The sequence below is a fragment of the Styela clava genome, chromosome 12 (genome assembly GCF_964204865.1).
Source record: "Styela clava chromosome 12, kaStyClav1.hap1.2, whole genome shotgun sequence".
Classification (NCBI taxonomy): Eukaryota; Metazoa; Chordata; class Ascidiacea; order Stolidobranchia; family Styelidae; genus Styela; species Styela clava.
Window position 1 is genome coordinate 14,161,798 of NC_135261.1, and position 23,529 is coordinate 14,185,326.

The 23,529-nt window shown below is 35.6% G+C and overlaps 1 protein-coding gene across 1 annotated transcript; it reads left to right on the forward strand.

The window, feature by feature from the left end:
• Positions 1 to 1,030: 1,030 nt before the first annotated feature.
• LOC144430667 (uncharacterized) lies at positions 1,031 to 23,100 on the forward strand. The gene is made up of 5 exons (XM_078118686.1): positions 1,031 to 1,511; positions 21,177 to 21,362; positions 21,693 to 21,727; positions 21,914 to 22,048; positions 22,260 to 23,100. The coding sequence occupies exons 2-5, from the start codon at positions 21,232 to 21,234 to the stop codon at positions 22,655 to 22,657; spliced, it is 699 nt and encodes a 232-aa protein (XP_077974812.1). The 5' UTR covers positions 1,031 to 1,511; positions 21,177 to 21,231; the 3' UTR covers positions 22,658 to 23,100.
• Positions 23,101 to 23,529: the final 429 nt, after the last annotated feature.

Here is a 23,529-nt window from a genome sequence, read left to right on the forward strand (position 1 = left end):
TAGACAAATTGTTATGACTAACAAAGTAAGAAACCTGCAATTGCTTGGAGTTTAAAAAACAAGTATTTTCATCGGCCTTACATATCAAAACACTGTCTATAGGTTTGAGTTATTGAATGTAAAGCCATTTGGTTGCGAGGTCGAAACCATATGAAAAGGTAGAAACCGAGCGATTAAAGAATTATTGCGAGTCTTTAGTGAATATAAAATAAGCCGTGCCGGAATGTCGAAATGAAACGTTTGTTGTTGCAGAAATTCATTTAGGTTATAAGATAATCCAAAGAAATTGTTTTGAAGTGCATGAGGAAGTGAGAACAGGTACGAAGTTATAAGTCGCATAAGACATTCCAGGTCAATGCGTAGATTGAGTTTATCTTGAAAGAATATGATGAATAAACAAACAAACCTATTGGTTTATAAATGAGTTTAAGTTAGAGATAGAAGGTTCTGCTGACAAATACACACCGTTCGAGTAAATTTGTTATTTCAGTTATTTCGCTTATTACAAATAATTTTATTGTCTGATTCGGAATCGGAATTTAATTTTGATTTTTTAAACCAATTTCAATTTACCCAAATTCAGATTTTTGAGTATTAGTCTATTAAAAGCTATACTTTTTCAAAGATCTGTGTCTTTATGTGTTTTATTGGACAATTAAGATTATGATATACTGGTACACAGCAGGTGAAGTTTAAATATGTTTTGGATTATACATATATACTAATTAAATTGTTACTTATGCAGAGTTTATATCTAGAGTACTAATATATGAAAAATACCTAGTCGGTACCTTCAACACTTTACCGTTTATGTCTACCGCCTTTTGAATGCAGCTGAGTAGTGACTAATAATCACCTTATGTTATGACTACCTCACATTGTCTTAAACTCGACAACGTAGTATATATACAGTATAATAGCAAATACCTTTGAAAAGTTCGCGAATAAAACAAAGAATATTGTTTCATTGGATAAAATTTGTAGTAACTTTATATATTTTGCTTATCGAAATTCACCTATAATTTAAAAACTACGTAAATGCAAATTATAGGGAAATTCGTGGTTATATAAAAAAAATTGTGTCATCAATGACCTCTTAGCTCATATTGTTTCAAAATATATCGGTCGAAAGTTAAATTTGGCCAAGCATTCATCTGATGCATACAGCATTGAGTGATGAAAGATGTTCATTTATATACCCGTTCTTAGTGGTACTTTAGGACACAGAGAGCAGTTTAGAATTAGGCTGTACATCAATACGTCTAATTACTATAATGTGTTAAAATGGAATCTATAACATCTATACAACAACAAACCCATGTGGTCTCCAATCGTGATGGTAGTATACATTCAAAAACCGGAAGCGTTAGAAAAAGACAACTTCAAAGACAAAATATGTCGTTCAAAGAAGAACCGGAATCCGAAAGTCAAAACTTTTCATTTCCTTCTGCTATATATGAAGAACGAAACGCAACTGAAAGACATGGATACCAAACGGAATTATATGGAAGGTTAGATGTTTCGCAAACCATTTTCTCTTATTCGAATATATCTGGCCTTACTTTGTTTTAACGTCACATCTCAATATCCAGAAACGCCTAAAATTTCTCCTGATTTAATATGAATAAGTATGTTTGTTCAAAATTTGAAAGATATTACAGATTATCATCCCTTGTGTGGTCATTAAACTTATTTTGTCATCAATGTAACAATTGTTCATACACTGGTAAAAATATCTAAGAAACTATTGATGTTCTAAACCTCATCTATATATAAATGAATATGCAACGGGTTATAACGGATGGCTAGCATAAAACGGATCCAAACTAGTAGGGGAATCGATTAGGTAATAGATTAAATTTTATAGCACAATACGTACAGGCAAGCAATGTGCTATTTTTGAAAATGAATAAAAGGCACTCCACAATCGGCCCATCGGTATTTGAGAAAAACCAAGATGGATAGATTTCAATCATCGAACTGTTATCATTTCTCTTCAAAAAACATGAATCATAGACAAAGCGCCCACTGATTTGGTGACAGTATACGGACTCGACTCGAATTTGCGAAATACAATGCAAAACTAGTTGTCGAAAAGTTTGGATCGATAGATGCATTATCACTGAATAACAACAAGTTGAGGGGAAAGGCAATTTACTCTTCATTGTGCCTGAGTTCCGGCTCTTCTTGGTCTTTGTCCATTTTGAGTTTATTTTAACTCGATATTTTGTGTAACAAATTAAGCAAATTACTGACTGGAACTTGTTGATGAGAGACTTGATATTAAAGTTAATCATGAGCTACAACGTTTTGTTTGGGTACACCTGGTGATAAAAAGTTAAGTTGGCGGGACTAATGCATAGTGGGTAAATGTAGTTTTTATTCAGTGACTAAGAAATTCCTTTGCGACACACATCTTACCGCGCATAATTCTTCATTCTGAATCATTAGCCCCACTCTTAAAATTTTATTTATAAAACTTTTATAGATTTAAAAATATATATGAAAAGAACTATACCGCCATAACAAACAATTTTGATTGGCTAATAATCATTGGTTGGCCGAGGAATAGCGTGTTTAAAGATGCCGAAATATAATTTCTGGAAAGTCCAAAATATTTTTTAAGTTTTGTATGCGGACCTTCGGTAAAAATAGTTGAGTAGCCCTGGGCCCTAGGCTAGTGCTTCTCATCGTTTAAATCAGTAGATTGCCGCCGATGTAAGTTTATTTTTCATTATCGTAACGCACTCGCTTTGCCGAAGGCTGCCTTTCCCTAAATCAATTTTGTAGTAGGCTCGTGAGCTAATTTTCATGATTTTTCGTCTCAAAATGTCTCTCTGGTATCTCGGATGAACATTCCGGGTAAAATCTTATGACTTTAGTTTAGATACCACCGTGGCGATGAATGTACGCAATAAAAATAAAAGTCAAAACAAGAATTTTTACTTACATTTTTGAAATTAAAATTTCGGCAGCGTATGCAGCTGTTCGAACGCAACGGTAAAAATATCTAAGAAACTATTGATGTTCTAAACCTCACCTATATATATAAATGAATATGCAACGGGTTATAACGGATGGCTAGCATAAAACGGATCCAAACTAGTAGGGGAATCGATTAGGTAATAGATTAAATTTTATAGCACAATACGTACAAGCAAGCAATGTGCTATTTTTGAAAATGAATAAAAGGCACTCCACAATCGGCCCATCGGTATTTGAGAAAAACCAAGATGGATAGATTTCAATCATCGAACTGTTATCATTTCTCTTCAAAAAACATGAATCATAGTCAAAGCGCCCACAGATTTGGTGACAGTATACGGACTCGACTCGAGTTTGCGAAATACAATGCAAAACTAGTTGTCGAAAAGTTTGGATCGATAGATGCATTATCACTGAATAACAACAAGTTGAGGAGAAAGGCAATTTACTCTCCATTGTGCCTGAGTTCCGGCTCTTCTTGGTCTTTGTCCATTTTGAGTTTATTTTAACTCGATATTTTGTGTAACAAATTAAGCAAATTACTGACTGGAACTTGTTGATGAGAGACTTGATATTAAAGTTAATCATGAGCTACAACGTTTTGTTTGAGTACACCTGGTGATAAAAAGTTAAGTTGGCGGGACTAATGCATAGTGGGTAAATGTAGTTTTTATTCAGTGACTAAGAAATTCCTTTGCGACACACATCTTACTACCAAATTGCTTTGGAAAACGTCTATCAAGTGTCCCACTGTACCCACCTGTGGGGCACATTCGGACAGACCTTGGGGCACAATGGGTCAGTCTGTCAAATTCAACGAAGTATGCCTTTAAAAATGAGCAATTAATCAGCATAATCGTCTAAACTCTAAAGAACAGGGAGACTTCAAATTTGAAGATTTAATATTTTTGAAATAAATGTTCTGAAATAGTTCAGATATTTTGACAAAAAATTTTGCAAACAAATTTGAATATTTCCTTCCTCGAATCTAAATCTGGAAATATTATTGATACTGGAATATATTCCATATTGGGCCATGGGTCGAAAGAAACCATAATCTTACACAAAATATACGGCATCTCTAGGTTTCTGAGCACTTATTGTATCAAACACTCTCGAATTGTGCCCTGTAGGACATGTCCCACTGAACCCCGGTCCATTGTTCCCCATAGGAAGCAAATATTTTCAGACCATCCCTCGGCGAAATTCGGAAGGCTCATCCACTCGCCAACGTTATGAATATTTTACAGTGGACTAAAGCTGAAAAATACCAGACGGTGGTTTGTCATGTTAAAAGGCTAAAGTAGAAAAAAAAAACTGGAACGGTGAAATTTCAGTTTCAACCTACCTAAACCAATTTCACCTCATAGCTTGCGCCGCTCTACCCGTCCATTGTCCGTTCGCGGGGACGTTGTAACTCACCGAAAGGCGGATTGAAACATCGAACCGCGGACAGGATTGCGGATATAGTATCAGTACGAGAGCTGATTTTCCACTGTGCCCGATGTCCCAACGTGCCCCATCTTCCCCTGCAATATTGGTTATAAGCACACTCAAATTTATTTATAGCACATTTGATCTGTTCCTGGAACTGAGCAAAAGCATGTGCCGGCCACGGAAATGAGATGATTAAATGTCCTTCAAACTAAAAAATCTATTTTCACGGTGACTAACCCCGAACAACAGTAATTTTTCAAATGAAACTTTACAGCACCTATGACATCATGCGTACTATTTTTATTACTTGACAATTAACAACCTCCGAAAATATTTCATCTAAAGATTTAGATGAAAAATACCACTAAGAAAGAAATTCTGTAAAAGAAGTTGAAATATTATTAAATCTTAATCAGTGCTGGGTTCAAAAATTTAAAATTGGGTTTTCTCTCGTATCGCCCCACCATCAACAGGTTCTACGGAACGCCAAATATAATCGTAATCGTTAACTACGGTGTTGCATTTGTTTAGCGTCTAAAACAAGAACGCTTTCATTCCAATAACGAGCTCGCACGAACCCGCTGAATCGTACCACGAATCTTAATTGCAATTATATTTTCGGGTTTTCCCAAGATATATTGCTTCGAGGTCCTACTTTACAATACTAGGTTTCAAAATCACAACTGAAAGAATATTATTCTAGATATTTCAATATGCTTTGTATGAATAAAAAAAAGCGTAATGCTTATAAAATGAAATAAAAACAACGATAACACGCAGCAAGTTTTCAATATTATGACGGTATACAATTGGCACGAATAAAATTTAAAAGAAAACTCAGTCACGAAGGAGAAAAATTTTGTTTCATTCCCGAAGCTAATTTTATTTTAACCATAATATATATATTTACTCATTACTTCGGACTAAATTAATTCATAACGATGTCAATAACGTTCGGGATAAAAGCTGTCAATGTTCATATATCTCAAGTTTAGTAACGTTTCATGTCAGACATCTTTGTATGTAAAATATATTGTGGACAAAATATTAAAACTTGTATATATATTTGGGTCGTGAAAACAATTCCTCGCATAATTTGATGAAAGACATTACAAGGTCTGGTTCAGATTATAATCAAAGGGGTGAAGGGCCCTTTTTAAGCCAAATAGAACGATGATTGGACATTAGAGCATTACTTGCTATTCACTTAATTGCCGCTGTATGGAGTATTCATGTCCAATATCAAGAGTTGTAAATATGACAGGTCTCAAACTTGTTTCGAGATGCGTCATTTTTCTCACCAATGAAGTGTTGAGGCACGTTGGCTTAAAACTTCGATGGTTAACAACAGCAGCAGTCAAGGCAACTTTTTTAAATAAATCCATTTCTTCAATTTGTTCTTGGTTCTTACAGGACCCGATATTTAACCTAGAACTTTGCTGTTTACTTGTAGTAGGACACTTTCTAGTTCATTTCGCACACTTTTCATCAGTGTTCCTCAAAATCCCCTCATTTCCTGGAAACTTAGCCGATCTTTCGTAAACCAAAAGTCATCGATAAGTAAATAGAATCAAATTCTTGAAAAAAAATTTTCCGTAAATATGAAAAGTATTTTAAACAAAGATATGTTTTGGATTGTGATATAACAAATCCCTGATAATATGTAAAGCATTAATAAGCGATCCTGCGGCATTGCGACAAATTTTGTTACTTCGTCCGAGTGCTCGACTTTCATTTGATGGCTTTCAATTATTCCCACTTCCACAATGAAGCGATCGCATCAGATTATACAAAAGTTAAAAACAATGCGTTCCAGGCCTGCCGAAATCTACGTTACTATTCTAAAAGAAACATTCTAATATAGCCTATGTCTGAATATTTATTTGCTACATTGTTCTATATTAAAATGAGTAGATAATTAGTCCTAAGAACCGTCAGATAATGTAATATTTGCGTCGTTGCATTATTTCGTTGAGAAGTCGGAAGCACTCATAACATCTGAGCATTGAGAATCATTTAGCATTGAGTCGATGTCACGTTCAAATCAATCAAAGTATTCCTAATGCCATAAAGATATTTTGTCGAGAGGTATGGGGTTGGGTGTACACTTCGATCCACTGAATCTCTGCGAGATGTTGACTATGTCAATATTAACACTGTGTTTTAAAATAAGCATAAACCATATGACGAACCACGGCCTCTCGTCCGGTTACCATTCCATGTCGGGTATGGGATTAGTTAGTTATTTGTCTTCGGTACCATGGACTTGATGGTGGATTATTGGGATTTGTTCAAAGATAATGGTTTTAAAACAATTGTTTTAAATCAATTTTTTCTTGCCTGTTTTGTTCAAAATGACTGTACTATTTGATTTTTTTGTATTAAATAGGTTGAAGGAAAATGGATGTAAAAACTTGCCAAGCGCTTCTTATTTTCAATAAATTCTTCGAAACGGCGCAAATATCGATAACGGCTCATACACACCTTCTCAAGCTTTAGTTCAGTGCGACCGCAAACGTGGTTGGCGCAGTAAGACGTAATCGATAAGGTATTACGTGAGCGACCCTGCGACGAAACCACCTTGCGAAAATTGAAATGTGATTTCAGTTTGTAAAATTTTGAAGACTCACTTCAACCTTAAGAACAAAGTATGCAAAGCATAAATTAACCGAACAGGATTAATTAACCGTAATAATACCTTTATTTTATGAGGAAAATGTCAATACATAAACTCGAAATCCTTATTATGGCGTTATAACAGATTAGTTGTAGCGTCTTTGCATCAGAGGACTCTTACAATTAGCATAGCCTAGGCCAGGGCTACTCAACTGGCGGACCGCGGTCCGAATCCGGCCCTCCTGAGTATTCGATTCGGACCGCGCATAATTCTTCATTCTGAATCATTAGCCCCACTCTTAAAATTTTATTTATAAAACTTTTATAGATTTAAAAATATATATGAAAAAAACTATAACGCCATAACAAACAATTTTGATTAGCTAATAATCATTGGTTGGCCGAGGAATAGCGTGTTTAAAGATGCCGAAATATAATTTCTGGAAAGTCCACAATATTTTTGAAGTTTTGTATGCGGACCTTCGGTAAAAATAGTTGATTAGCCCTGGGCCCTAGGCTAGTGCGTCTCATCGTTTAAATCAGTAGATTGCCGCCGATGTAAGTTTATTCTTCATTATCGTAATGCACTCGCTTTGCCGAAGGCTGCCTTTCCCTAAATCAATTTTGTAGTAGGCTCGTGAGCTAATTTTCATGATTTTTCGTCTCAAAATGTCTCTCTGGTATCTCGGATGAACATTCCGGGTAAAATCTTATGACTTTAGTTTAGATACCACCGTGGCGATGAATGTACGCAATAAAAATAAAAGTCAAAACAAGAATTTTTACTTACATTTTTGAAATTATAATTTCGGCAGCGTATGCAGCTGTTCGAACGCAACGTTTTGACGTAGTTTAGCGGCGATGCAGGGGGTAATTCAATGAAAAGTACAAAGAATAAAGAAAAAAATTGTTATAAAACATGATGTTTTTTTTTAGAATTGATAAAAAACAAAACCCTACTGGAGGAAGGCGTATCCGATCAGCGATTACGTGAATCACCCTACGGCGGCGAAGATTCCAGCAATCCTCTCGCACATAACTATCCCCGCATGGGATTCGAACCTGCAAACTCATACAGAGTAATCAGAGATGCGATGGCGAGCGTATTCCTAACGCTTAGGACGATTAGTAACTCACCCAGTGTCTCACGGGGGATTTTACTTGGCTCATCCGTGAAAAAAATTGCTCGTAGAAGTAAATGCTGTCAAATATTGAGGTCATAAAACTGCCTTTCCTAGCTTTACAGAAAAAAAAGAGAAAAACAGATTGAAATACATGACAGACGATAAAAATAAATTCAAACATGTGTCACTGGCAATAACAGCCATAAATGGACATAAAAGAAGCTTTAGATAGCTAGGTGATGCTTCTCGCGCGTTTGAACGACATTTTTTTCATTAGCGGTTCCAATAAGGGCTCAGATTTGTGAAAGACATTGGGATTCGAATAATACCGCGCGGGCCACTCGAAAACTTTCGGCGGGCCACGGGTTGGACCACCCTAACCTAGATGGTCAACAGCAGCAGCCAGAGCAACTTTATTAAATTTATTCATTTTTTCAAATTTAGTCCTGATTATTATGGGACCCTATACTTCACCTAGAACATTGCTGTTTACATATAGTAAAGCACTTTCTAGTTCATCTCGCACAATTTTCCCTCAGTGTCCCTTAAAAATTCATTATTTGGAAACTTCATCGACTTTATGTAAACCAAAATTCCTAGATAATTGAATAGAATTAAATTCTTTGAAATATGGAAAGTAGGCTATTCTAAACAAGGTATATCGAACGAGCATTAAAATCGGTGACCCAAAAGCAATTATGTTCAATATGTTTCGAATTGTGATACAGCGAATCACTGATAATATGTAAAGAAATAATTAGCGTACCTGTGGTATTGCGACGAATTTTGTTATTTCTCCCGAGTTCTCGACTTTCGTTTGTTGGCTCTCAACTTATTTCCACTTCCACAATTAAGCGATCACATCAGATTATACAAACGATAAAAATAATGCTTCCCAGGCCTGTCGAAAGCATAGTTCTTTAGACTACGTTGAATATTTATTTGACACATTATTCTATAATAAAATGAGTAGATAATTATAAGTCCTAATAACCGTCAGATAATATAATATTTGCGTCGTTGCATTATCTTGTTGAGATGTCGAAAGCACCCATAACATCTGAGCATTGAGAATTATTTAGAGGTGAAATGGCCTTTAAATCAATCAAAGCATTCTTAATGTCAAGAAGGTCTTTTGCTGATGGATATGGTGTTGGTGTATACAATTCGATCCACTGAATCCCTGCAAGATATTAACTATGTTTTTATTGACATTGTAATTTAAAATAAGACATGTTTGATATTTGTATGAAATAATCAACAATGAGTACGATGCCATTTTACGTAACAATATATGATCATGGCAGCTGTTCTCTTGTGCTTGTCTGATTTCCTTGGCAGCACAATACTCAAAATCACATTTCAAAGTTATACCTCGATTTCAGTTAACGCATTTGCTGTAACTTGAAACAGTTAATTTACAAATAAGATGCTTTACTCGTTTTCATAAACTTACGGTTGTGTATGAATAAAAAGCTAATTCGTTTCTTGCCATTTCCATTACAATCAATACAAACGATGTATGTTGAATAGTCGGTTGCAACAAGGATCTCCGTGTCACCATTCAAGATTCACCAGATTCATCTGTAAACGTACACACATGGATTATACAAACGGTTGTGTTACGACCATAGTGATCACAGTCGAAGTCACACTATATAGAAATATTGAATCAATCAGATTATAAAATGTTATTTTTTAAAACTGCCTTCGTTATCTAATGAGTTGCTTGGTGTATTAGATATCAGATATTGCTTTTTGCTAAAAATGGATTCTAGTGCATAGTTACTTTTTCAATAAATCGAATATTCTAGTTTCCCGTCCGTTGGCCCAATATCACATTTTCACATACTTATTTACACGCAAGGCTGTATTCACGAAAAAAGCTCATTCTTCAGCTACCCCTGGATGCTGCTTTCGAACATGTATATAATTTGTGTACTTATTTGAAATGCCTCATGATAACTATAGATTTGTAAAACTTAATCGCCGTGAAATCCTGATGGATTCCTTTTGAAAATAACACAAAACCTTCCTGCGCAACTGCTGTGTCATGGACGTGAGAAGAAACTCGAGAGTCGGCTTCTCTATGATCTGCGTCTTCTGTATTTATAGAAATAGTTCCAATTTACAATAATAAATCGGGTAGTGTTTAACAACTGATAACTCACGAATTCCTCGATATGTGTTGTTTCCTTGGTTTTGAAAAGTGCGACCACGAATTCTTTAGAGTTTAGGCTCAGATATATGTTCGAAACTATAAATAACGTGTAATAGACTGCTTGTCAAAATACAATTATGAAGCTGCTTTAGATTCATTTTATATTAAGCTTTCTAAAACAGTGTTTCTCATTATCTACTCAAAAAGAAATAGCAGGTGAAATTCACTTAATTAATGTGCTTCGCAGGGTACACCCAAAATTTATTTATCTGCACAATCGATATGCTTTTGTGCCCTAAAGATACGAAAGATACCAATCTGACGATGAAATCTATTAAAACAAAGTTAAATATTATCGGATATCAATTAAAATATATTTTTGTCATCACCCAGAATTATCAAATTCCCATAGTTTCAATCATTGTGAGATTGAGCACGCATTGCAGCACCATATTGCAACGAGAACACACACTTGTACAAAAATGAAGAGTGCTCCCGAAGTATGCGAACCAAGATGGCGGACATCGGAACGTAACATGGGTAACAGGTTAGGGTTAGGCCATAAAATTTTTCCAATTTTCCTTATTTTAGTCCTATTATCAGTTCGAAGACTAGCCAAGAGCCTCCCGTAGTATTTATGCCTAAAATGATGGCCTAATCACAACCTAGTAGACATATCACATTCCGATGTCCGCCATCTTGGTTCGCATACTTCGGGAGCCCCAAATGAAGTAAGTTTAATTTTAAACATTGTTTACCCTTGGACTTCTGTTTGTGTATGATTATACCAGAACGTTACAGTAGTCTAAGACGCTTTGTACAAAAGTTGTTCTCTCCCTAGAACACTTGTTTTCAACCAGTCGGCCATAGCTGGTCCACAGGAACATTTTGAGGTGAGCCACAACCTATTAAAAATTGCTAGAGTTGCTGATAAAGTTAATTAAATTTGATGGTAGTAGCAATGGATGATGCTGCTTTTTGTTACAGGGTGGTAATTTTTACCTAATTATTAATAAAAGGAAAGTGTCAATTTTCGCAGAAAAAATTTCATGTTTTTCGTGAAGTTTTTCAAGAAAATAGGTTGAGAACCATTGCTCTAGATTCTAGAATGTGTTGTATAAGCCAGGGGTTCTCAAACTTTTTGTGTTGCGGAGCCCTTGAAAAAGTTGACTATTATTCACGGAGCCCCAAAATAAATGTTAAAATTGTTACTTTCCGAATAATATTTCTGAGTAAGTCAAAAGTAATGTACTTATTTTAAATGCTTAACCTCTTTTAATAGGGTTAATACAAGTCATAAATGAATCTAAATGTAAAAGATGAATTATATATACTAAAGCTGTAAACTTGATACTTGATACTTGATACAAACCTATTAATAAATTAGGGGTCGGATCTTTTACCTTTATATATATATACCTTTTATACTATAAGCTAAACTATCTTTGTGATGTTGTAGACAGACCTGTATACGCTGCGCAAAATTGCCTTGGTCCATTGGTTTTATGCTGAAGCGCACTTTCTGCTACCTGGGCATGTCAATAACAAAAATATCGTTTACAGGGGCACATCGGGTAGTCTTGCAGAGAATGTCACACCCAGTGCGCGGCATGTGTAGCCATTTGCGTACGAAATGTTCCGGACGAACAAGGAAACGAATATCGAACGGTGAATATGGAACATTATGTGACGGTGCTAGCGAAGTGCTGAATATTATTTGAACGACGTCGATGATTGAGATGATTAGTGGTTTCAGCAAAAATTTTTGTAAACAAAATTAGATAAATTTTCTCGAATTTCGAAGAAGTAACTAAGAAATTTAAGGGATTTGTTTCTTAGGTCACTCTGTATTTCGCCTTTTTTTTTCGAAGTATTTCATCCTTTTAACTTATATATTTAATACAGTATATTGCTTCAAACAAAGTTTTCATTTCAATTTCTTAACTCTTCAGGTCACAAAGACTTGAATACAAAACTTGCCTCCGACCAGTCCACATTCTTCTTTGGTGTCAAACCACATTTGTCATGAATGAACGAGGTTGATTGACTATGGGCATCTATAGCCATGCACAGTTATATACACTAATACAAATAGGCTGCATTTCAACTTAATTATTTTGCAGTTTATACAACCTTCCGCGAGCAACACTTCCAGGATCATATCGGCTGATGTGAGTCATTCCATATAGATATCCGACGGGATAGGAAATGACGTTTCCAATAATACTTCATGATTTCTTAGCTTTGTTTACAATCCTCTACCATGTACTCGTATATATCTGCACATTTTCAATGTGTACTGTTGTAAAGTTTCAGGTTCTTTGGAGAATAAAAGGGGCTAAATATAATTCAGTAATAAAATAAAATTTATTCCGAAGTTAGCACCTCTTGAAATTGAAGATTAAGAAAAAGTTAAAGTAAGAAATATGGATCCCAAAGATCTCGATGCCCACGGAATTATCCGTATATATTCTTCTCATCGTTTTATAAACTACCGCTCATCAGTATATTTTCCGAAAGAATATTATTTTCAAACATTTTACTATGATTTGAAATAAATAAATAAAAAAAATGCCCATAAAATTAAACGAAAACGAGAAACGACAACATAGAAATATCAAAATTAATAAACCACAAGTTGAGTAACGTTTTATCTCGAAAATATATGTATGTCAAACACATAGTTGACGAATTGAATGATTTATATGGGTCGTGAAAACAATTCATCGCATAAATTGATGAGGGATATCACAAATTAGTATCAAAGTAGTGAACGTCTTTTTTGACCAACCAATATCTGACCAACAAAAGTAAATTTAAATGAGGACTTCACCTGAACGAATCATTGGATTGACGTTGTACGAAGTATTGCTGTCACATTAGGGGTTGTGCTCCCGTGACCGCAGTCAACCCCAATTACCGATTTCGCAAAAGTCATGAATATGATTAATCTAATACGTGATTTGTGGTGCAGCCTCTTACTCACCGATGAAGTGTGGCTTCACCTATAGCCTATTTTATAGATAGCGTAACAGAGCGAAAGCATTGAGGCACATTGTTTCAAAACTTGGTTGGTCAACAGCAGCAGCCGACAAGGAAAGTTATTACATTTATTCTTTCATATTACTCCGAGTCTACGGACCTGATATTCCACAAAATGTTTTACTGTTACCTTTTAGCGGAACAATTCTTAGGTAATTTTTTAAATTTTTATACCAACGTACTCTGCAAAGTCAGAAGAAATCGATCGCAGTCACCTAAATGCTCGCAGAACCGAACGACTTTTCATCACGTAGGCCCCAGAGTCCCATCCTAAACTCTGATTCACGTTTTATAATTATGTACGATTATTACAATTATATTTCTCTTTCAATCGGAGCTTTTCTCCGTGTATATAGATAAAGAGCAAAACAATATTTTGATGTAGAGCATAACCAGATAGAAGATTCTCAACGATCGAGTAAAATCCCATCGCAGTCACTTCAAAGATCGCAGTATAGACCCAAACCTGCATGACCCATTGTCGCAGAACAAAGAAGGGCGTCTTAAATATGTTGCGTCACAGTTGTCTCACCTGTGGCATGTGTCTCATTTGCCCCCCCCCCCCTCCCAATTGTACAACGTGCCACAATTTTTCGCTCAAATTGTCCCACTTTTCCCATGTGCCCCACTTGTCCAATTTGCCGCCCGGAGTGTCCCACTTGTCGGACGTATCCCACGTGTCCTGCTTGGAAAATGAGGCACTACATATATATATCAATTTAATATGTTCTGGAATACTTGTTCGTCAATCTGAAAAATGATCACCGTAAACATAGTTCGCAGATACTATTTAATACTGTTTGTCTCCTACAATTCAAATAGGAAATAAATATTATCTGAATATCAGTATCGAAATATTTTTATAAATAGTAATAACAATAGTTCAATCAGGTATAATTTACTTATACGCCAATTTTCATCACATTGGTACAAGTATGACACGAGGAGCAACTGGGACACGTGGAACACGACATATCCAAGACATCGAGAAAAGAACCCTGAAGGTCTGCGTAATACAAATACAAAATAGATTCATTACTCACGAATCCACGATTATGATATCGTTAACACTATAGGCTCATATCAAATTGTTCCCATTTCTAAAACCCAGACGTTCATGGTGTAGCTCTTTTTCGGTCCTACTGATTTCAAGCGCTATAAGCTTCTCAGCGATATATTCAAATTCATACTTAATTCCTGCTGTAAAACTTTTATTGCACATCGTTCCGATTTTGTTTCTTTTTTCATATTCGTCGCCACTTATCCTGCCATCATACTCACATATTTACCTGATTTTTTAAATTTTGAAATACATAAATTATATCAATTCGAAGCAAAATTAGGACTAATATGATAGCCCTGTAGATGGAATCAGTAAGCGTATGGTAATATTTTTCAAACGATTCCGAATTATTGAATATTACTTGTGGCTTGTTCTAAACTACACTTTTGATCACTTTTCAATTTATGTGTTTTTGCAACCTCCTTTTAATAAAAACTTTTAATATGTCAACAGTATGTATTTTAAAACAGGATGTTTTTTCCCGGCAAGTTCATCGGCGTTTTTTCAGAATTGATAATAACCGAAACCCTAACTGTGTGCTATCAAACTCCTCCGTTATGACGTTAGCCGCCGTTATGAGGCCATAGACTTAACAAACATCCAGCTGTTCAGGGTTTGAAATGGGCAGAGGACTTCTAACCAAGTTCGGTTGTTAGACGAATACCGGTACTACGAATAAATAGGAGTTCGGAAAAAAATCATGAAAATATCGGAAATGCCGTCAATACTTTGTATTTTGCAATTTGCTTTTAACATATTAATATTAGAAAAATATTTGGCGGGCCGGTAGCAACGTTGCCGGCGGTTGAGAACCACTGGTCTATATAACGAGAAACACATGCTTCTCATTCGGGATACACAATTGTTATACAACAATGGCAATTTAAATGTATATATAAAGTCACACCAAAATGGTAATATTCTAAAACCTTCCATAAAATAGCTTCCCCTTTATAAAGTTCCTAATGCGCCCCTGGTTTTAACCGCTTTGTACGGTGTGGTTCGACGGGAGCTTACAGAAAAGAGTAGGGGTTCGACAGACTCACGAAGGTTAAGAACCACTGGTATGAGGCCAAATCCATCTATAGATAAAGCAGGTGAGGCCTCTCTCAATTTGGTCTCGCCATGTAATTTGACATCATTTTGTTTGACAAAATTATCTGAATCAGTATATATATTCATTTTCAGTGACCATTCATCTCCCCCAGTCAAAACGACTGCCTGAATGAATTAGCAGTGGAACAGCATTGACTTTCGATTACAGCCATGTTCAAGATGAGATATTTCACATCCATACCGGAAAAAGAGAAAGCAGATAAAAACGTATCGCGTGGACGGGCTGTTTTTCACTTCAGTCTGTACATGCCCGTTCCTGCAATATATAACCCATAATTGTTCTCAGCTGAAATTGAAGTCACGCACACTGCGCAGTATGATCCGCCAACCATCCAGCCGAACAGTTCAATTCTAATAGATTCCGATTCCCGTTATTTTTCCCAGTGCCCCACTCCAGCGCATATTCACGTGGGTTTCCCCACATGGCAGTGCATTCGAATTTCGTTACAATCGAATAAAAAAAATTGTTAGAGCTCAGTTGGTTTTACGTTGCTTTTTTAAAAAATGAGATATAAGAATTTTGGAAAATCATTGGAACTTGTTCAAAGTACAAAATTTAAAAATAAAGAAAAATTTTCAATTGTCATCGACAATAACAGGCGATTCCGTACACATCTGCTTTTTAAATTTTATTCTTCTGTTTTGAAACCAAACCTTGATTTGAGCTTCCCCGAGTTTCAATTTATTTGTCAGTGCTGTTCTATCATCACCAACCAAATAACGTTGTTGTGAAAATTCTTTCCCAAATTTTTCAAGCTGTTTGTTGATGAAAACCGTTCTGATTCTTTTCACATTAGTGTGTGATCTACTCACGATGATAGATTTTTAGGTCCTGGGCAATAGGAGAAAGCGTAAATGACTCGTTCATGTCCGGATGAAACTGTTTATATTGTGCCATTGGCTCTGGAGTTGAATGCAATAATTCACTATGCTTCCTTGAAGTCATGTTGTTAAAATCGGGGTAATTGTAGTGCCACCAATCATTCTGTCGTTTTGAGAGATGACAGACGGAATGATATCTACCTGAAGTTGAATCGGAAGATTCATGTGGTTCATAAACACTGAAACTGCTGGAGTTTGACGACTCTTAATCAAAGTTGGATATAACTTCAAAATCAACCGATGTATTAGGATTGTTGACAGACGATTCGCTTGACTTTGTTTGTTTTGATGGATTATATTTTTCGTCTTCCCTTTCGTTGTCGAGAATTGCATCAATCGTAAACCTGGTTCGCTTTGTGTTTTTCTGTAAGCTTGCTGTTGGTAATATTTCCCCGTTTGTTTTATTGCTATCTGCTGGACCAAAAAAGGGCCTTGTTTCGTTTACTGGACAAAACATACCTTGGAATAGGGGGAAACGACGTTGAACATAGTACAATATTGGTGCCTGGAGAAATACGTATTGGTCAGATTCCTTATGTACCATGCGGTATACTTTCATAAAGGAATTCTGATGCTATCTGTAGTGACCTCGGATTGTTCAAGTGTATCGCCGCGATAACTTGCACTTTTTATCACACTAAATATTGCGTATTCCCATAACATTGTTGTTATCTCATTAGTAGGTTTAGTTTTCACAATTGTGTCTATTAACGCGCGACATCACCTCCAATGAGTTCAATAATCGTAGATAGACGTTTATGTAAATTCAGATTTACCGATTTAATTACTTTAGAGTGTAATAGATAAAATGTTTAAATTATCGTTATCTATGCAACCCACAGGATACAACAATAATTAAGCAAGCGGGATTATTAGCCTAAATATCAAGAGATTAGCTGAAATATGCGACGGAAGTAGGCACTTGTAGTAGCTATTATAATATATTCAACTGTGCGTTTCTATGAATTGGATTATTCCAATATCACAGACAGGCGTTTTTATGACTTTATTGGCCACTGAACACAGCTCATATGTTCCAGTCCATGTTACCACCAGGTGCGGACACCCGGGGGGGGGGGGGGGGGGGGGTGGCGAAGGGGAGAGGTCGCCCCCCAATAATTTCGCAAAAAAATTTTACACATGTTATTTCCGCCTTACAAAATTATCATGTTCGAAAAGTGCGATAGTCGAGCACGATTAAACGGTTGTTAGTTACCGATATTATAACTGCTTTCTTACAATAATGTAGACCAACGCGCTTTCGGAGCACCTTACATTTTCGTGAAACATGCGCACCCGCACGGGTAATACTCCGTCTTCAAACGCACCGCCGATCACGCGCCACGGTTTTGCACAACTAATTACAATTTAATATGGTTTTCTTATTGTCAAAATATTTCAATAGTGTTATTGTTGGCACTTGCGAGAGAAGTGAAAGAGGCAAACTTCCATTACAACAATTATTCATTATCGCTAAAACATTAAATAGATTTAAAGATTTAAACAATTTTCACCGCTAGACGTATCTTTTCACGTTTTGGGTTTCGTGCAAGGCCCAGCATAATTTGCCGGCAAATATCAAAGCAATTACTATGTCAAAACGCTTATTCGACTTTTCAGACCACAGAAACTATCTGAAAAAGATATCCCCCCCCCCCCCCCCCCCCTTGGAATTTTTTTAAAAACTGAAAAAGTCGTCAATAACGCGTTCAATTGCCTTTTGCTAAAATCGCCGGTTGTTTTCATCATTGTGACCTGTTACGTTGGCGTTTATTCTCATTGAATCACATCTTTTCTACAAATTTGTGACACGATGACTATGATAATTATTTTATATTTGTACTAGCACGGAATTATGAACCCGGCAAGTTCATCGGCGAGATTCTAAAGACAAATGAAGGAGTAAAATCCGAGATCTATATTTTTCGATTGAAAAGCGGCAATATAAAATACTAAAAATAAAACCGTAAACAATATAAGTTTTGTTGAGGCCCGCGACAGTTAAAAAACGCTTTTCTAGGCATCGAAAATCGCAAAATTTCGTGTTCCTACGGCACACATTATAGTTGGTTTCCGGTTGGCCTTCAAAAACATTTCGTTACTATCGAAACACAGTTAATTGTGGGCTGGATTTGACTTTTTATCCATTACTTTTAAGTTGACGTCGAAAATTTTCGTGTTGACTTTAAACAAGGTTGAGTACGCGACTTTTTCCCGGTTTGTGATGATATATGAGATAATTAAAGTATATTCGATTAATTTTTATTGTACTGAAATAAATTTTACTTCGTGAAAATTGACAGAAAATATACAGATTTTTCGAAAAGTTTTATTTTTAAAAATAATCCGAGTGGCAGCATTGCGATTGAGCGGAGTCAGTGTTACAAGTACATCTCAAATTTATCGAATTCGCAAAATAGCAAAAATACGGATTAAAACAATATATAAACGGGCAGTTTACCACACATTTTTATGTCCGCGGACTGCCGTATAGTGTTTTAGAGGGGCTCTTGTTTTGTCGACGCAACCGCAATTTTAATTGAAGACAATTAATTTAATAAATCAAGACATTTTAAATGTGCCCGTATCGGTCTTTGATTGATTACTTTGCACAAGTGAAAAATCATTTTTCGTTGAAAAGTCGTCTCTTTTAACAAGTGGCGTAATCGCGGCGACTGTTCGGCGTGGATTTCGAAGCGGTGAATTTGTATTTTCGATTTACTTGTATACTTTATAATTATTTTCTTTGTATGAAGTAATATTGTACTATACGGGATTTTATATCAGATATCGAGATTTTTGTAACGGCGATAACGATATCGGAAGATTGCAAAAATACTATCAAAATTAAATCGATCTGGCAGCTTATTTCATATTTTTATGTCCACAAATCGACGTTGTATTTAGTTCACGAATATTTTTATTTTGACGTAAGAAGTCGCAACCGCGAGTTACGTTGCACACAATTAAATTAATAAATAGGGACATTTTAAAATCTCGTGGCTGACATGGATTGAATATTCTACGCGACAGAATAATCATTATACGCTTAAAAAGGCGGCTCTTTTAACGAGTGCATAATCGCGGTGACTGTTACAGACGGCAAAGGGAATTTCCGACTTTGACCCCCCCCCCCTTTTTTTTGAAAATCCTGGCTGCGCTCCTGAACTCGTGCCTGTTTGTTTTCGTATTAAATTATGAATAAAAACCCTGCTAAGTCATTGCGTGAATCCTGAATGTTATTTCGAGTTCAAATGATGATTTAATAAATCGGCAATAATGGAAATTCTACTAGTCAAATCATCAAATGATAATTCCTTGGTAAAATTTAGGAAAAAATTCGCACAATAGCTTACCTTGTTTTGCATTTCTGATTTTATGAAACGGCGTTAGTGCGCTTTATGCAGAACTAGGAATTGAAACCCAATATGACTCCTCCAATTTGTCGTTTCTGTTTGTTAGCAAAAGCCGTGGGCTTATATTCAAGAAATTAGTTCAGTGACGCGCAAGTTCCGTGTCCAAGCAAAGCAGCCTAGGTATGCTAGGAGAATGACATCAACAGGTTATTGTTACGTGACAATACACGGCGCGGTCTTTTTCGGTAGGCGATCCAAGTTCGCCCCCCAAAATTATGGAAAGTGTCCGCCCCTGGTTACCACGTATTTAAATGAAAAGATGTAATTCCAAGCAACTAGGAAAGTCCGGCCTCTATAACGGATACGGATGGACTGTAGAGAATGACATGAATATATCCATCTCATTTAATATTATGCTATATCGTACGTTGTTCGGCTCCTAATTATATTACTATATTACCAATAAAAGCTTAGATACAACAAATACTTCATAGCCTAAATGTTAATCATCCAACAAGATGGTTTATTTTGTTTTGCTTTTTGTATATACGGTATTTATTGTCCTTAGACAAGTTGAAACACGAGTAGATAAATGAATGTACCAACCTATCGAACGTGAAGTGCTAGTTACACAATTTTAACTCAATAGATCTACCGTAAATAAAAAATATATATAACTTGTATTTGAATACTTGCGTCCTTCAGTAAATTGCATTGTGGAAGATAAGATCAAATGTCATTATGAGCGCGGCGATTCCGTTAATTTTGCACTTTTTACAGAATCACGGCACAGGAAGCTTTGCCAGTAATTTAATATCAATTTTGTATAGGACAAATAACCAACCTATGGAAGAAGTTATGAAGTTCACTCTATCAAAATGAAACTGTATCGTCAATTCGTTTTAGTTTTACAGTTGTTCAAGTTTTGTAGTTTTTTTGTTTTTTGTTTTTTTTGAAGGATTGCACTTATAGAATTATATGCTTTGAACGTCAGCTAGATGATTGAATTGTTTTGCTAACTTCTTGTTGTTAGGACTGAAATTGAGTAGCTAATTATGGTAAAGTTGTTTTGAGGTCATTCAATACTGTTAAATGAATTTTTGTACAGAAACATACATTGTGGAATATCAATCAGCATTGCTTTACAATAGAAAGATCTTGTATCGTTATTTTAGTTTTCATGTTGACGTATATTTACAAGAATGTAATGAATATCATAATTTTTTTCAATATAGTCTCCATTGCCGCATTTGTCTTCCTGGGATTCATAGCCATTTAAATATGTATAATATATTTGTCACTATTGGCTCGAGTGAGGGCTTCGAGTAGAGCTGCATTAATTCCGAATTTAATCTTCTTTCTTACTGTATATTTATCTCTACACATAAATTAAGATGACGAAGACTTCCAATACTGACTTCCAATACTCATGAAGCTTCCAATACTGACATGGCAGAAGCAAATCCACCTGAAGAACTGCGGCTGGCAGCAGAGCCACGAGTTATTAACAATGTTTTCCACATTGGTGCAATAAATAATGAATACCATCATCATCATGGAGATATAATACATAATCACGTGTAAGTGATTCAACACTCCTAAAATATTATTATTTTTATTACTCAAATTACAGGCATTTCATGTGGGTGTTTGTAAACTCTACTAGTTGCCTAGTATTTTCCACCAAAGCTTCGCCGTTTTAATTTTGAATTCTGGATTTCGATTAGGACAATACCAGATGTATAAAAAGTTTGAATTAAAAAAGTATTGTTTTAACGCAAAAAAAGCATATTTAATACTCTACTGATCAGCTTATATGCAGATTTCCCAAAAGTTATAACATATATGATGTAACATTGATGCGTAATTCAAGGTCGGTTATGTAACGATTCTTGTACTTGATATTCCAGATCTCCACCTGCTCGCGGCATAGCTACTCAACTGGGTAAGTTATTGTACTATAAATATATCAATAAGACGGAAATATCCTCAAAAAAATGTATTTGTAATACTCAAGTGAATTGAATTTCCCAATCAAACCTATCTACCGATATTTATCCTTATAATTTGTTGCCATGAACAACGGCTGTTCATGGTTGAAAGTAGGAATAACGATTCTCCATGGTCACAGAAAGCCAAACTTCTGGTGGAGGCACAGAAACGATGGACAGATATCAACTCAACGAAATGGCTGATAAGGGACAAGAAGCACTTTTACATGAAAATGAAGAAGCGTCCAAATTTATCAGCATATACCGGAAAGAAGGTACAGAATAATATGCTTCAATTTTGTATATTTTTTTTCCTTGTCAAATCGGAGGTTCTGAATAAGTTCTTTTTTTGAGAAATAGACATTTATCAATATTAATCAACGTGCTATATGCCAAAACTCTACTTTTTGATTGGTTAGATTTAGACTTCGTGCTTTATGCTTGTTATAAAATGTCAACATATATCTTCAACTTTTTATTCGACAGTGGTTGCAATACCGGAAGAAATTAAAGACGATTGGGCCAACGTTTTATCAGTAGTTAGTAAAACATGGGAGACACTCTACAATAAAATAATGGTAGACATTCGCAACAAGAACATGAAAATTGGAGACAGAGTGAAAAATGCTCTGGCTTCAATATGCAAACATCTGAAGACGCAAAGTTCAGAAGAACTTGTAATAGAAGATGATTTTTTGCGACAATTTGTTGGTAAAGTAAAAGATGTAATAAACATGAGGAGTATATTAGCGGAAAAACAGTTGAATATTATTTCTATTATCTGTTTTTATGTTGCTTCCAAACTCCATCATATCAGTGCAAAACGCGATTTCTCTGTTCTGGGAATAAAGGAGACTGTAGAAAAAAACACATCAATTATTTAAGAAAATCACCAAAGAGGACAACATGATGAAAAAAGTCATTCACTGTTGTGTATGATTTATTTATTATTATTAGTATTATTTCCTTGTTGTTGACGGCTTCCGCTTTGATTTTGCTAACGTGTGCTATGCGAAAGTTGCAGTATTTACAAATATTACGGTAACGTTATTCACGTTTACGGCTGATCCAGCTTGATCAATTTCAATCCATAAGTCACATTCAGTTGAATTTATTTAAACTAAGATCATCGCGTAGATAATATGAAATTTGATACATTGTAATATGAATAATAATAGAATGACCCCTCCTGTTTTAGTGCAGGGTTTTTGCGTATAAAGCAGTGTTTCTTAACTTGGGTTCGATCGAACCCCTGGGGTTCGGTGAAGCTATTCCATGGGTTCGACGAAGGTCCTCTGAAACAGTTGTATATTATGGGACTTTTCCATTACCCAGCGTACTAATTATCCAAAATGATCTGTAGTTTATAGCAGATATACAAGTTTACACGTTTAAGCAACTCGTAAAATAGCCGCGTGTAGCTTCGCGTAGATAGTAGATACACGTTTTATTGGATCTGTCAATGACTGTTACACATGTTTTCTTTCAATAACAATTCATTGAGAACACATTGCCACATATGGGTGTCTTTCTCGGTGATAGCGTTTTGCGATGCTTTCTGCTTGTGAGCCCGAGATATCTTAGGTATTTATGACAAACCTAGAGGGTTTAACTTTCTAAATATACGTGCTCCCGTCAATGACTTGCAACTTTTATTTTTGGCCGCGAACGACAAAAGTTTGCCTACCTCTGGTTTAGACTTTAGAGTCAGTGAAGATATACATAATATAAAGTCAACCCGATTCAATCGTACGTC

What these genes read in the sequence shown, in the direction of transcription:
- LOC144430667 (XM_078118686.1), top strand. Translation starts at nt 21,232, where the DNA reads ATGGCAGAAGCAAATCCACCTGAAGAACTGCGGCTGGCAGCAGAGCCA. An exon ending in GATATAATACATAATCACGT is followed by an intron (nt 21,363 to 21,692) that starts GTAAGTGATTCA and finishes TTGATATTCCAG; the next exon opens with ATCTCCACCTGCTCGCGGCA. An exon ending in CAGCATATACCGGAAAGAAG is followed by an intron (nt 22,049 to 22,259) that starts GTACAGAATAAT and finishes TTTATTCGACAG; the next exon opens with TGGTTGCAATACCGGAAGAA.